Source organism: Pelophylax lessonae (assembly GCF_965119305.1).
Source record: "Pelophylax lessonae genome assembly, chromosome: 4".
NCBI lineage: Eukaryota > Metazoa > Chordata > Amphibia > Anura > Ranidae > Pelophylax > Pelophylax lessonae.
Genome location: NC_138771.1, coordinates 269,215,056 through 269,230,569, shown reverse-complemented (window position 1 = coordinate 269,230,569; position 15,514 = coordinate 269,215,056). Strand labels below are relative to the sequence as shown.

The 15,514-nt window shown below is 40.8% G+C and overlaps 1 protein-coding gene across 1 annotated transcript in view; it reads left to right on the top strand.

Moving 5' to 3' along the window:
• The window catches only part of GNS (glucosamine (N-acetyl)-6-sulfatase), a 58,443-nt gene that overhangs the window by 31,387 nt on the left and 11,542 nt on the right, over positions 1–15,514 (top strand). Inside the window, exons 8-9 of the mRNA XM_082255991.1 lie at positions 1,400–1,518; positions 7,527–7,630. Of these exons, the coding sequence (XP_082112117.1) occupies positions 1,400–1,518; positions 7,527–7,630 (223 nt within the window). The remainder of the gene's footprint in view (positions 1–1,399; positions 1,519–7,526; positions 7,631–15,514) is intronic.

Here is a 15,514-nt window from a genome sequence, read left to right as displayed (position 1 = left end):
CTTTAGACATGATTTCCTAATGGGAGTATCTCACCAAAAATGACATTTTTGTTGCAGGGGATGCCTGATATCTGACTTTTGTATGTTAGTGTAGACTTCTGGGAAAATCAGTGAGCCAATTACACAAGCAGGAAATTATGTTTCTGGGGGGGCATTTTGTACACAGTACACCTCCAGTTAGTCATATTACATTCCTCTTTACAGAAAATTACAGTGCTACAGATTGAAATGGAAAGGTAATTTTTAATAGCATTCAATTACAATAGGACTTGAAAGTGGAGTTACACTTTAAGGATGTTGGCACTGGAGCTGAAAAAACCTGCAGTGACTGAAATATATAGGCTGTTATGGCTGACTCCTTGTGGAAATTCTAGTTACCTGGCTTTTTGTGGCCTTTGCGTTTTTATTGAGTTTTTATTGATCCATTCAGAATGGCATTCAGAATTTAAAGCCTGACTTGCGGAAACTGGAAAATTCTCCCATGTAGTGGTGCTGCATCTGAACTACAAAGGTTAACTGCTCAGTTAGGTCTAGGGGCATTGAAAAGCTTTATTTAGCCGATCCTCCCTGCTGCTAGACCTGTCCCTTCTCCCCCATGCTGCAGTGGTCTTAAGGTCCTGACATCAAGACTGATGCAAGGTCTATAGCCCTGCATTGGACATACTAGGGAGGGATAGTCCATTGCTGAATTATGCCAGGAGCACTCACTACCAGGGGAGCAGAGGATCTGATAAGTAAATGTGCTGTTACTTTCCCCTAGAACTACCAAGCAGATAACTTTTGCAGTGCGGGCACAGCCCCACTGCAAGGGAACATTTTCTGATTTCCTGGAGCTTTAAAGTTTATGTGAAATCAGAATGCCTAATTTGCATGCTTGTTTCAGGTCAGTGACTCAATGTATTAAATCCACTGTATTAGTATAATAGGTAAATGAGCATTTCCAAAGGTCAGCTATTGCTGCCCACGTAGTTCTCAGCACAGATGTCATTTAACCAAAATTGGTAATAAGAGCTTTTTTTTTTTTTTTTTTTTTTTTTTTTTTTACTCCCATATTTCTATCTTCAAGGATGTCAAACATAAAAGTTTTATATAATGTCAGTTTTTTTTTTTTTTGTATATCCTATTTATAGCCCCAAGGGGTGTACCTAGAATTGTGCAGCATAAATTTGAGTGCTGGTGCTGGACAATGACTTAGAGGACAGGGTGACATTTTATGGGCCCTACTAACTGTGGGAAGGCTGACAAATATTTCCTTGCATTGCAGCCCTTAGGACACCAGCTCTGTTTCTTGTGCTTGTTATTTTTAGTGTACATTGTAGTCTTTTCTTTTTTTTTCTTTGCTTGGGCATTTAAAGTGCCATGGTGCCCTTTTCTTAATGCAGTATGTTTGGTGGTGCAGGTGGCAAACTCTGCTGTCTGTTGATGATCTGGTGGAGAAACTTGTGAAAGAGCTCCAGAATCGGGGTGAGCTGAATAATACTTTTATCTTCTTCACATCTGACAATGGATACCACACAGGTAAATCAATTTTCCTTCCAATTTGGCTATGAGAATCATTGACTATGCTATGCATAATGGTAAAAGGTCCGTACAGAAACACATAAAGCTCCTAGCCAGGAAGCAGAAGTGTCTTATCTTTAGCACTGAGGGGGAAATGTGACCATTATCTTTCTCCTGTGATTGACATTTACCGTTAAAATTGTTTTGCACAATATAAATGGCCAAATGTTTATCTTTTATCTACATGTTACTGTAATTGTGTGTAACAAATTAAACAAAGTAGGCCTTAAAGTGATTGTAAATTATTAAAGCAACACATTCAGCCAAACCTTTGTGTGTAAATATGAAAAAAAAATTACTTTTTTTTCCCCGTTTTTATAAGTGATTACATTCCCTTTGTTCTCAGCTGTATAACAGCTGGTGGGAGGAGAAACAGCATCACACTGATCTTCCTACTGAAAGACTGTGCAGAAGTGGTGTGTAATGAGGAGTCTAATCATTGAAGGAGTGTACAAAGTGTTCCCAGCTAGAGAACTGACCACAGTGTGCTCTCCTGCTTAGTGTTTTGTTTTTAATAGGAAAGCAGAGTGACTGGCGGAACACCAGGTATTTCATGCAAAGGAAGCAATACAAAGAGAACAGGATAGTTTATGATACAATTGCATGGTACAGCAGGCACATATCAGGAGTAAGAAACGCTGCAGTAACAAACACTTTAGGGTCTTAGCCCCAGTTCACACGGAATGCGGTCAGTGCGATTTCATGTGTGGCTGGCCGACATCTGCGCGACTTCATGCTCAGATGTCTTTCCAAGTCACACATGAAATCACCAAAAATAGTGCAGGAACCTTCTCAAAATTGGTGCAAGTTGGAATCGCACAGATTTGAACAGTTCCATAGGCACAAATAGGGCGCGACTTGGCATGTGATTTTTAAACTGTCAAATCGCATAAGTCGCACCAGTGTGAACTGGGGTTAGTCCCGGTTCACACTACCGCGACTTGTCAGGCGACCTGTCAGCCTGACAAGTCGCGGTCCATTCTGTGCTACGGGAACCATTCTAATAGGAGCGTTGCATTGACTTCCATTATGTGGAAGGTCGCCCCCGGAGTCGGATCGCCATAGTGTGAACCGACAGTTATAAGGTAAAAATTGTACACAGTTTTCCAAATTATTTACAAACACACAGTTAAAGTCTTTATTATACAAGTATTCACCCCCTTTGTACTAAAATCCTCACATAAGCTCCATTACAAGCTACCCTTTTAGAGGTCAAAAAATATAGTTGTATGAAGTTGACATGTATGCAAATAGTGTCACATGATCTCAACATGAATACACCTGTTTCTTGAAGGTCCTAGAGCAGCATTTCTCAACCTTTTTGCCATGGAGGAACCCTTGAACTGGCCTAGGGGACACCTGCTATACAATTACTGTTTTCACAGCTTAAAGTGTATTAGGGTAACGGTCGCTGGGAAGAATGCTCCTTAAGCTGGCCACAGACTTGAATCTCGGCCAGTTCAGCAGGAACTGGCTGAGATCTGAACCATGTATGGGCAGGCTGAATGTTCCCAAGTTGATCAACTTTGGTACAACCAGCCTGCCGAATTGTACATGAGATTATTGTTATAATCAATGTAGTCTCTCGGCTGGGACGGCTTCCCCTAGCCCCCATGGTTACAGGAAAAAAATCACTCTGTCTATGTTCAACTTTACATTTGGTGGTTATTGGTTGGAAACTCCGTTTGTGGCCTTCACCAAATTGGAACTTTTTGGAGAGCTGCAATTTCTAAATGGCAAAAATTCCATTCCAAATATCCCATGCCAAGAAAGAATCCTTGCAAGGTTTGGGAGGTACACAATCTGCCCCCTTTAGCAATGAAGAAAAAAAGCGTTTTGGTCTGAGTAATTGCATTTGGAGAAAGGCAGATGTCTTATCTGTTAAACATGAAGAACTGGCAGTGTCTCTTTCTTGAGGAACAATATGAAAAACATGTATATGTTTGCAAACCGAAAACAGAGGTCGTGGGACTTTGAATGAGGCAGGTCATGAACTAAGATATACAAAATTAGATTACAAACGTAATAATGTATTGTACATACAGTCATTGATACAAATGTTGACTTCAGTAATGTATACAGAAAAGGCTAACACAAAAAAATGCATATAGTAAAAACATTGTTATAATAGTAAGATATTTTCAGTGAAAAAGTACATGGTCGTCGCTAATTGTTTCATCTATGCGTCTAGGTAGCTCTACGCGTTTCGTTGAACCCTGTCCACTCATCAGGCGCTTAAAGCCAAAGAGTTATCTGTAAATGTATAATATGTAGGTTTGTATAGAAATACACAAAATCTCAAAAAAAAAAAAAAAAAACATAAATAAAAAAAATGTAATTCCTCATCACTTACACATGTCAGCATCAAAAATATACCCAGCATCTGGTGGGGACGAAATGAATGCGCCAGGGCAGACGTCTGATCCGGGGCCGTGGCAAGAATGAACCACCCAGTCCAAAGGGGGAGTGGAGGGAAGAGATGGGAAGGCAGCCGGAGGGCAAACCAGGACATGAGGAACCATTCCCTAAGAAGTGAACATACATGTAGACGGGTGCTAATCTAAAAGAAAATGTGTATATGTGTATATATAAGCATTAAAAAGTGAAAAGTATATGCTAATAAGTAAAAAGGTAGAGATTAGTGTCTGATAACGTGTTCACCAAAGCCATGGGAAATTCAGAGGTACTGAGGGAGATCGTGAAAGACACGAAACAGTGCTCGGTGACCAAAGGATGAAATGGAGACCATAGTGCATGGTGAAAAAAACAAACAAAACCTAAACTGGAAGACCAAAAAATATGACCAGAAAATGTGAACAAAGTAAAAAATATAGTGCAGTGAGGGTGACAAAGACCCCACAAAGATCTTACCAGTTGTGTAAAGAGTTTGCTGTAGGTGCTTCCAAAATCCCCACCACATGAAGAGCTGACTAGAATAAGAGCTTGATTGACCGCAGCTAAATAGCCCCAGAAGACAAGGGCGGAGCCCTGCCAAGAGCTAAACATAATGAGCGCCTGATTGACCACAGCTAAATAGCCCCAGAGAACAATGGCAGAGCCATGCAAACGCTGGAATGAAGGGACAATAAGAAATATCCCATATCTGGCGCTGGAGTTGGGACACAATGGCCCGCCCCCGTCGTCAGATGCATAGGGAATCCCGGCAATGCGGCACATAGGGGTGTCTGAGTGGGGTACACAAGCATGATGCCAATGCACGGCATGACCACCCCTTCCATCATCCCAGGGAGACCAAAGGCGGAGATGAGGGGAAGGGGCAAAGCCATGCATCGCAGCCCCGAGACCAACGGGCCTAAAGGCATCCACCGCTTCCCCACTGTGCTGGATAACAAAATAAAAATGTGACAAAATCCATGAAAAATGTGGGAACAATGAGCCCCACAAAAATGAATAAAAAAAATACCAAACTATGCACTGATAAGCAGGATATAGAAAATAAGAAACCTAATGGTGATGCGATCGATCATAAAAAGGGGACCAGGGTGTCTTTTCACTTTTTAATGCTTATATATACAGATATACATTTTCTTTTAGATTAGCACCTGTCTGTATGTTTACTTCCCACGGAATAGGTTCCTCATGTCCTGGTTTGCCCTCCAGCTGCCTTCCCGTCTCTTCCCTCCCCTCCCCCTTTGGACTGGATGGTTCATTCTTGCTATGGCCCTGGATCAGACGTCTGCCCTGGCGCATTAATTTTGCCTCCGACCCCCCCCCCCCCCAGATGCTGAGTATATTTTTTGATAGCGACGTGTAAGTAATGAGGCATTTCAATTTTTTTTATTTTTTGAGATTGTGTATTTCAATACACAATCTAAAAGGCTCTGATGAAGTTGGCGTAGCTTGCCAACAGAACGCGTCAGAATCCCGTCACCAGCACTGAACTGACCTCAGGTTATGACAGGCCAACATACACCCTGCAGGTGAAAGCAGTTGTTTGAGCGGGAGATGTTTACTGGATGGAAGAGAGGCAACGGCAGCATCAGCACAACACGGCTCTTGGAGACAAGCACCAGTGTGGCACTTAGCGGAGGTCTATAGGGGTAGAGTAGAGCGCTTAGCTACATGCCTGCATTACCCTGATACACTGAGATCCACATTTGTTCTCTGAACATGTTATCTACTAGGGACAATTGGCTACTTGTACATTGAATCCCCCTGACCCTAAGCCTCTCCTGCTGACCACGAGTGATCTCCATATAAATGCTGAGTGTAACCTACATGCTGTCTAACCTATTACCACTTGTTTGGTGATTATTACATAACTGAGAACTGTTCTTCATGAGCGGATGGATGAAACATTGATGGATACATAACCTGCTCCAAATCCTTCCTTTGCGGCTGAAGTATCTTCTTTGCTACTATGTATGAACTGCCTGCCATCCACAACTCTGGGATCCTTATCCATAAGCGGATGGATGGATAATCACTTAATCTGATTATTATCTACATGTTGTAACTGAAGTGGCTCCTCTGCCACAATTTTTGGACTACTATGGTTAGTTGTCATTATCAGCAATTTCGGTTATAAATTGCTCAGATATTGCTCCAGAGGGAGACTTCCCCCACCTCCTAGTGACTGCAGAGCTATCTTGTTCTACCTACATCCACATAATCCAAGACTGTTTTATATGGTTTGTCCAGATTCAGATTATATCGGCCGCTACTGTGGTGATTGGTGTATGTATGGACTTGGGTAAAGTATGAGCAGCTGCTGGTCTTTCCCTTATCCCTATTATTGGACAACGTTGCCTTTTTTAACTTCCCTGGTTCACTTTGACATGCTGTTTTGTCTTTTATTATTCAATCAAGGTTTCAATAAAGGTCTGATTTTAAATGCTCCGTGTGTCCGCTATCAACCCACTTTTTCTTGTGTACACCATTTACCTAGGTGTTACACATACCCTTTTTTCGTCTTTCTATACAAACCTACATATTCTACATTTACAGGTAACTCTTTTTGGCTTTAAGCTCCTGATGAGTGGACAGGGTTCTACGAAACGCATAGAGCTATTTAAATGCAACATTAAGCGACGACCATGTACTTTTTTACTAAATACATCTTACTATTTAAAACAATGTTTTTTACTATATGCATTTTTTTTTTGTCAGCCTTTTCTGTATACATGTTTGCATCATCTTTGTTACAGATGTCAACATTTGTATCAATGACTGTATGTACAATAAATTATTACGTTTATAATCTAATTTTGTATATCTTAGTTTGTGACCTGCCTCATTAAAAGTCCCACGACCTCTGTTTTCTCTTTGCATTAACCAATAGGGATGGAGGTACGTCGCTGTGTTTGCTTCGGATCATATTCCTCTATCATTTGGCGCTTTTCCACTGCATGCTACGGCTCGGTTCGGCGCTTTTCCACTGCATGGTACCGCATGGTACGTGTTGGAACGGTTCGGTACGGTTTGGTACAGCAGTGCTTTTCCACTACATGGTACGGTTCGGTACGGCTTGCTTAAATACTACCACCTTGGTTGGGGTTCCAAGCGGGCCGTACCTATACCATATCCCACAATCCTTTTGCATGCAGCTTTGATTGTTTGTCACTACTAGCCACTTATTGGTCGGAGAATCATTGTAATCCCACCCACTTACTACTTTAGTGGAAAAGCAAACCGAGCCGAGTAGAGCCTATACAGTGCTGAAACGTGCCTACTTGTACCACGCAGCGGAAAAGCAAACTGAGCCGAGCTGGGCCAAGCAGTGCCGAGTGGAACCGAGCCGGTACTTGCAGTGGAAATGTGCCTTATGTAGAAGTTTGCATTACAGCATCTCAAGAAAAATGAAAGCTGAATCAAAGCAAATGAATGCACTATATCTTATTGGGTCCTTAATATATTGTTGGATATAGCCATTATTTTGATCAATGTGTACCTAGATTTGTATTGCATTATCCCTAAAATATCTCCCCACCCTGTTCATATTGCAGGTCAGTTCTCACTGCCAATAGACAAAAGACAGCTGTATGAGTTTGATATTAAAGTTCCTCTACTTGTTCGTGGACCTGGCATCAAGCCTAACCAAATAAGCAAGGTAAATGGACAGAACGTAAAAACTATGTTTTTGATTTATATAAGGTTTTGTTGATTTGTGATAATTTTTAAATGCTTTTTTTTGTATATCAACAAGTGTCTGAAGGAAATGTAATAAATATAGGTTGAGGAAGATAGTGACTGGGAAGTTGCTTGAGACATAACCACTAGTCATGTGCTTCTGCCTATTTTCTAGCTTAATTAATGCAAACTGACAGATGGAGTCTGGCTGTTGTGGACGGCACCTCTACTTTCCTTTAATTCTATTTTCATACGTGGAGACCTGTTGAGCAGAGAAATGCTGTATTAGCGGAAAATTCTAACCACTTGTCTACCAAGGTACATTTATAAACCTCATGGTAACAAGTGCTTAAAGTGTTACTAAACCCACAACAGTAAAATCAGTGTGTATATGCAGTAAAAAGCATGCTTATTATACTCACTGTGAAACCTAAGGGGTAATCCTCTGCATAGTGTAAAAAAGGATTTTGGGAGTCATTCTGCTAATGCTCAGTTTGTTGGGTATTGCTAGAGAGTTTTTATTTTTATTTTTATTTTTTTCTTGGGAGGGAGCCTGTGATCAGCACAGGGCCGATCAGCACTCTCCAGACAGAGGGTCAGGGGTCCTACAGCCTTATAGGACAATCAAGGGAGAATGAAAACTCCTCCTACAAGCTTTAACTTGACATTGATAGAAACGGATAGAAGTCACAAGACTGCTATATACTGCTGATAACAAAATGTATTTAGCAGCTTATATTTACTAAAATATTTGCATTTCCTTGTTCTGTGTACTGTGGGAGACCAGATATAGTGAATGCAGGATCCTGGGTTTAGTAACACTTTAAATAAAGCTCACAGCTGCTGCTGCGCTTGTGAGTTTAATACCGGTTTTAGGCGCTGGTGGAAGGGCTTTCTGAGAAGTGATATGTGATTGATCTAGAGCAGGCATGTCCAATCTGCTTCCTGGAACCTCAGGCAATGCGGCCCACTGCCCCCTGACAATTTTATTTTTTTTTTTTTGCTGGGGTGGGAGGAAGGAAGTCAGGTCGGGGGCACGGCCACAGCAGCTGCCAACTAACGGTAGGCAGAGGCTGCCTCAGAGGGGAGGGGGGGGGAGCATGTGCAGTGTTTCTGACTCCTACCACCATAACCACTTCAAATCACTGAAGTGGTCATGGTGGTTAGAGTGTTCCTTTATTATCGCTCAGAAGAAAACCTCTGTATACTGATTCCATTTCATTTGATCAGCCTCTAGTTTTGTTAAATTAGTGTGGGGGGCATGGCGGCGCGGGAAGGGTGCAGCAGAATTTTATTACTTATATACCTGAACTATAGTATATAGCACGAGAAAATTTCTCGACACTCAATGTGGCCCAGAGAAGCCAAAAAGTTGGACACCCATGATCTCGAGCCACCCTATATCCCTCATACATCTCCTGTGTATTATGCCACTTCTAGGGTCACAGCAGTCATTCCTTAGCAAGTGTAGCCAAGGATGAAGCTATTCCAGCACGATCTGTGCTGAAATGGCTGCATTGGAGTGCATGGGAGAGACATTGTGGATCTAATAGGCCCCCAATGTCTACAGAACGAGTACCTGTCATCTGCCTGTGCTATCGCATAGGGGTCTTGGTAGCCCACTTGTGGTAGCAATGAAGTAAATTAAAAACTTTTTTTTTTTTTTATTACAAGCATCCCAAGTCACCTCTGCATGCACCCCATATAAAAAGAGAAGCATAACATGGGAACGTGTATGTAAACCTCAATTGCATCACATGTAAGGTAATGTGGCGAACGTTGGAGTGAGAACAATAATTCTAGAGCCATAATTTTATGGTTTAACGCTGAACTGATGACTTGTAAAGACTTTAAAGTGTCACATGTGGAGAATTTGGAGTACCATCGTTTGATTTGCAATTCCATGGGCGTGCGCTATTTTAACTTGTAACAGTAAGCGCAATCAGCGCAAAAAAAAAAATATATATATATATATATATATATATAAAATCTTATGCCAGCTGAACACTTAAAATGGTATTCACAACAGCTAATGAGTCAAAATCTATAAAGAAGTGCAGCACAAAATGTCCAATAAACACAAGTCTATATAGCCAATGGGCTGAACCGCAAAGCACAAACAGCAAAGAGCTTCCATGTGTTGAAACTGATTTGGAAAACGCAGGTAATACCTGACAATCTCTCGATCTCCAAGATGCTTGCTCGCTCACCTTATTTTATGGACCCTTGAACAAACAGGAAGTCAACAGCTCGTGTCCCTTTTAAGGGGTAATGTATGGCAGGAACGCAGATCCAGATCTCTAAACCATTCCTCAGGTACATGTGAATAAATGAGAAGATCTAAGTGCTGGTAAAACAGCTCAAGCTTTATTTCAAAAAGATCCTACTCATATTTAAAAGGATCAACTCAAGCACATAAACGCAGAACGGTGTACTGCGTACTCTGTCTCACATTATGGCAGCAGGTGATTGTAATGGATCAACCGTCACCCCTACCGGGCACCTCCGTTGACGAATGCTCCTAGTGCTTCCCAAGGGCTCCAAGCACTCCACCAGACACCGTAAACCACTTCAGACCCCACGAACCACCGCAGCTTGGTTAGGGTCTCGTCGTCTCCTACCCACCCTGGACCTACGACAAGGCTCCAGGTTCCCGTGGGTGAACCTCTCTTTCCCCAGAGATTGCAGCAGAACAAGCTCTTACACAAGCTCTAACAAGAGCTTAGTGATTATCCAAGGGAGTACGGAAGACCATAGCAATCCCTTGTAGCATATTCCCCCAATAAGAGACAGGACTCTAGATTGAACTCTTTATTGAACAAGAAACCAAATTTTATACAGTTTTCCCCCCATAAGGTTACCGCCCAGGTGGACCTTATGGAGAACTGGACGTGACATTCACAATCCAATAGAAACAGGTTTTTACACTCATTCCCATACATTGTACACAATTCCCCCCCCCCCCCCCTAACCTAAACTAATTAGCCATCTGGACAGAACAATGTGAGGACATTAACATTAGACAATGGGACAGGTAAACTTTAACACAATACACATTCCCTCCCAATACACAAACAATAGGACAAGGCTGCCAGTGACAGTCTGTGTGTCTCTCTCATTGAAGCTGGAATACACATTATCCCAATCCACAAACAATAGGGAAAACCTGTCTGACATTGAGGGATATGTAATACACACATTCTTTAGGAATTACAGATTTCATGGCAATGGGAATAAATCTTCATATTTCTATATGGAGATATTGCTGACAAATATATGACTGTCCCATCTGAAGCAATTCAAACCATTATCTGTTTTTTACTTCCAGTGACTGTGAATACCGTCAGTGATGTCATCCGAACATAGCTCCTCACCCCTGTATGCGTTACATCCAATAGGACTTTGTCAGCAGGGTGGAGCTACAGCGTCACCTGTCTTACACTAGGCCAGTTATCATGGCAACGATTAATGCCGGGAACTGCATGGCTAAAAGATAAAATTGCCACAGCTCCAGGAAGAATCTGCAAGCCTTTACCATATCTAAAAACTGTCGGTGCTGCATCCGTCAGACAAAAAACTGGAATCTAATTAAACGGGATAAATGAAAAAATGTATAAAAAAAATATAAAATATATAGATGGGAGCTACAAACAGCCCCTCCATATTCAACACTATATTAATCCACTAGGAATAAATAAAAATACATCCAGTGATATAAACTATATATGTTTTAAAACTAAGGGTCAAAATAGTACCCCTTCTACCTAAACTCCTGTAACACTTTCTAACAAATAGACATACTTTACAAAAACCAAATAATAATAAAACTAATTTTTTAATAAAAAATGAACAATGAATACTTAGAATAGTACACTTCCTAAAATCACATAAAACATTTATAATGAGACAAAAAAAAGAATATTTCATCTATCCATAATGAAACCATTTAAATCAAAATCTACATTTAAGCCATCAGGTGTCAAAACCTTTGCTTCAAAAATCCAAAAGGATTCTCTCTTCACCATTCTCTGGTGAATGAAGTTCCCTCCCCTCCAATGTCTATTAACTTTTTCAATACCCCAAAATCTAAGCCCCTTGGGGCTCCTGTCTTGACAAACTCTCTAAAATGTTTTGAAACGCTATGAAACGCTATGGAACCTAAGTCCCTTGTTGATATTTCATGTTCTCCAATGCGAACACTAAGCGGTATAGACGTTGTCCCAATGTATTGGAGTCCGCAGTCACATTCGAACATGTAGACTACACCCCGTGTGCTGTACGTAATCAGGTCTTTTAATCTGATATTTTTTATTAGTGGAGGATGATGAAAATTCATTCCGTTGCACTTGGATTGCCTGCATGATGGGCAACGTCCACAAGCATAAAAACCCAAAAGAAAAGAGAAAATCCTGTTCTCCTTGACAATAGGTGGGTCAGTGACACTAGGGGCAATAACGTCTCTTAAGGTGGGGGCTCGCCTATAAATTGGGGACAAGTGGGGAGAACTGTACCAAGCACCAAGTGGGGAGAACTGTACCCAGCACCTTATCTCTTCTAAGTACTTCCCAATGTTTCAATACGATTTTTTCAAATTGTTTATGCTGAATATTATAATCCAAGATAATCTTGTATTCATGCTTTTTTTTTTTTTTTTGTATTGGAATCGAACACTAATCCCTTCCTATCAAGTCCACCAATCCTATTGATCTGCCTATCGATTTTTCTTCTTTTTGGTAACCCTCCTGCCAAAACCTCTCTGCTAAAACTTGAGATTGAGACTGATAATCAGATTCCGAGGAACAGTTACGCCTAAGGCGAATAAACTGACCCCTAAGAATGTTACACAACCATGTGTTGTGGTAACAACGGTCAAGGGGGATATACCTGTTCCTATCGGTGGGCTTAAAATGAATTGTGTGTCCTAAATTGGGCTCCTTCTCTAAACAGCACAGTCAAGGAACAACACAATACGTTGGGTATCGACATTCAATAACCAACGCATGATGCGCTATTTTAAGACTTGGTAAGTTTGGTATCTACTTACTCGATGCAAGTACCAAAAAAGTGTGTACACAAAATAATTTTAGTGTGTTTTTTTCCTTTAAAATTAACATTTGATAAATGACTGCGGAAATATGTGAAAAATTACAATCAAGCCATTTTTTTCTCTAGGGTCTCTAAACTCAGAAACTATATACTTTTTAGGGGGATTCACAGTAATTTATAGCATGAAAAATGTGCAAAAAAATGCCCCAGTGGACAAGTGGTTAAAATAGAATGTCACAATAAAATTACCAGGAAGAAGCATAAGGTGTGCTATTGCAAAGTGTGGGCTTAAAGTGTATCTAAATTTAGACAATTCCTGATATATTTGACTTCTTTTCCTTTATGTTTAATTGGTGATCTAGCCAACAACACACTTCCTGTTGTAGGGATGTCTCCTCTCTGTAGAGGAGCAGTGGAGCCATCATAGGACAGCAGCATTGTCAATGTGTTCAGAAGGTAGTGTTAGATGCCCTGCCAGATTTTGATGGACCTGACTAACTAATCAAAGCTGAACTCCAGCTAACACTTTTTTAAGCAGATAGAGCAGCATTGTATTAATTTTTTTTTTCCTTTTGGGTTAAAGACTTTGCTTATAATTGCTAGTGAGTTGCTCACAAGCCAAAACAGGCAGCCTTAGACCTATTTCATGTAAGTTAATATCAACGGACACCCAGAGCTAGAGCTGCACGATCAATCGTATGATCGCGATCTTGATTCACCCCCCCTCCTACAATCTCAATCCCAAATTTTCACGGTTCTCAATGTTGTGTCTGGGTATGCAGGCTGGCTGGCTGGCATGCAGGCTGCAGCTTTCTGACACCCAGGCGATATCCCAGCTGTCAGTGTCAGAGCTCAGCTGACAAAACAGAGCTGATGCTTCCTGTGTAGTTCCGGTTCCGTTCCGTTTTGTTATAGGTGGAGTGATATCAAATGCCCTCCGCCTGTGAGAGGAGACGGAGGAGAGCTGAGCTTTTTTTTTTTTTTCATGTGTGGAGCTTTTTTATTGACAAACATTTTTCTATTCCTTTACTATTAGGACAGAATATACTGGATATGACTTATTATACGTAGGAAAGGATCCAACAAGATCCATGACTTGTGGATTCTTAATTGATATTGAGTATATATAAGCCTTTGTACTTGTATAGAGATTTAGATGTATTTCTGTATGAGGAAGGACATTAACTTTGGAGTCCGAAATGTTACTAATTGAAATACTCTGCCATTGTACTGGTATGTACTTTTGGATGTTTTTCCAATAAAGAAAGAATATTTGTGCAGCAATCCCTGTGGACTTTTTCTCTTGTATATGCAGCCTGTCGGATGGCTTGATTGCTTTGCACACAAATTCAACAAACCATTGCTGTTGTGCTGTTCACCGCATCTGTGAAAAAAAAAAATATATATATATATATATATATATAATAAAAAAGATTTTGATAATCGTGATCTTCATTCTAAGCAAAAAAAAAAAAAAACAGTGATTATAATTTTTGCCGGAATCGTGCAGCTTTACTCTTAACCCATCGATTTAACCATTCTCTGTAACCGATATATTCAAAACATTCCTGTGAATTAACTATCACAGCTGCTTTTGCTTTCAACTAAACGGTTAAGCCATCAAATGGGCTGGTGGTCTAACTGATCACATGTGCAGCACCATGGCAACTGCAGATCAAACAGAGGATAAGATGGCCGCTTCCTTGGTTCGGGGATAGGAGGATTTGGCTCACCTTTAACCTCTTGCGAAGTGCCCCATGAACATTTACAGTGACAAGGCGGCCACTCTGCGCCAGATTGCGTACACATACGTGATGCTCAATTTTCGGGGTAGGGGGCGCACGCCTGCCACCCTACCTGTGTTGTGATTTGGTACATCAAAAGTCTGTCCGCAAGTCCCAGCCAATGATTTATGGCCGGGACCTGCTGATCGGCCTAGCAAAAAAATACAGAACCCTGTGTTTACTAACACAGGGCTCTATACACAGGGCAGCATTTTGGCTTTACTAATCAAACAGCCACATCGATTAGTAAAGGCCGCACACATTACACATTACTAGTCACTAAGTTATCTCCTATTTTGCCCCAAATGTTAACCCCTTCCCAGCCAGTGTCATAGTACAGTGACGGTGTATATTATTAGCATTGATCACTGTATTTGTGTCACTGGTGATGTCAGTGTCCGTTCCTACCCAGTGTCAGATTGCCATTTGCACTATCATGGTCCCACTATAAGTTGTTGGCACATGCACACCAGTCAATATAGAGTTATTGGGATTTTTTTTTTACCAAAGACATAGCAGAATACATTTTTAACCTCAATTTATGACTAAATGTGATTTTTTTTTTTTTTTTTTTTTTTTTTTTTTATTGTATATTTTTTTATAACTGAGTAGAAAATAAAGTTTTTTTTTAAAAATGTTTGGTCTTTTTTCACTTGTATAATAAAAAATAAAAAACGCAGTGATGATCAAATACTACAGAAAGAAAGTCGGGAACAAAGAGAGGAGACAAAGTGTATTTGAAACACGACCGCAGACTGAGGGTAACCTCTTTTGTGGTGCATGCTGTTTTTACACAGCCAATTTATTTGAATAAGCTGCCAACACACCACAGCACACTGAAAACTGGACCTGACCAACCTTTCTCAATGCAGCTCACCACAACACATGGTAGTGCATTACGTGTTGCAGCTTGGGTCTGTTGCCCAGTGCGTTAGTGTGTCATTTCAAAAGAACATCACCGCAACACATTACCTTGTGCATAGTTTGGTATTTTGCATTCTCACATACAAAGGTGAGAAGCCAGCTTTAAAGAT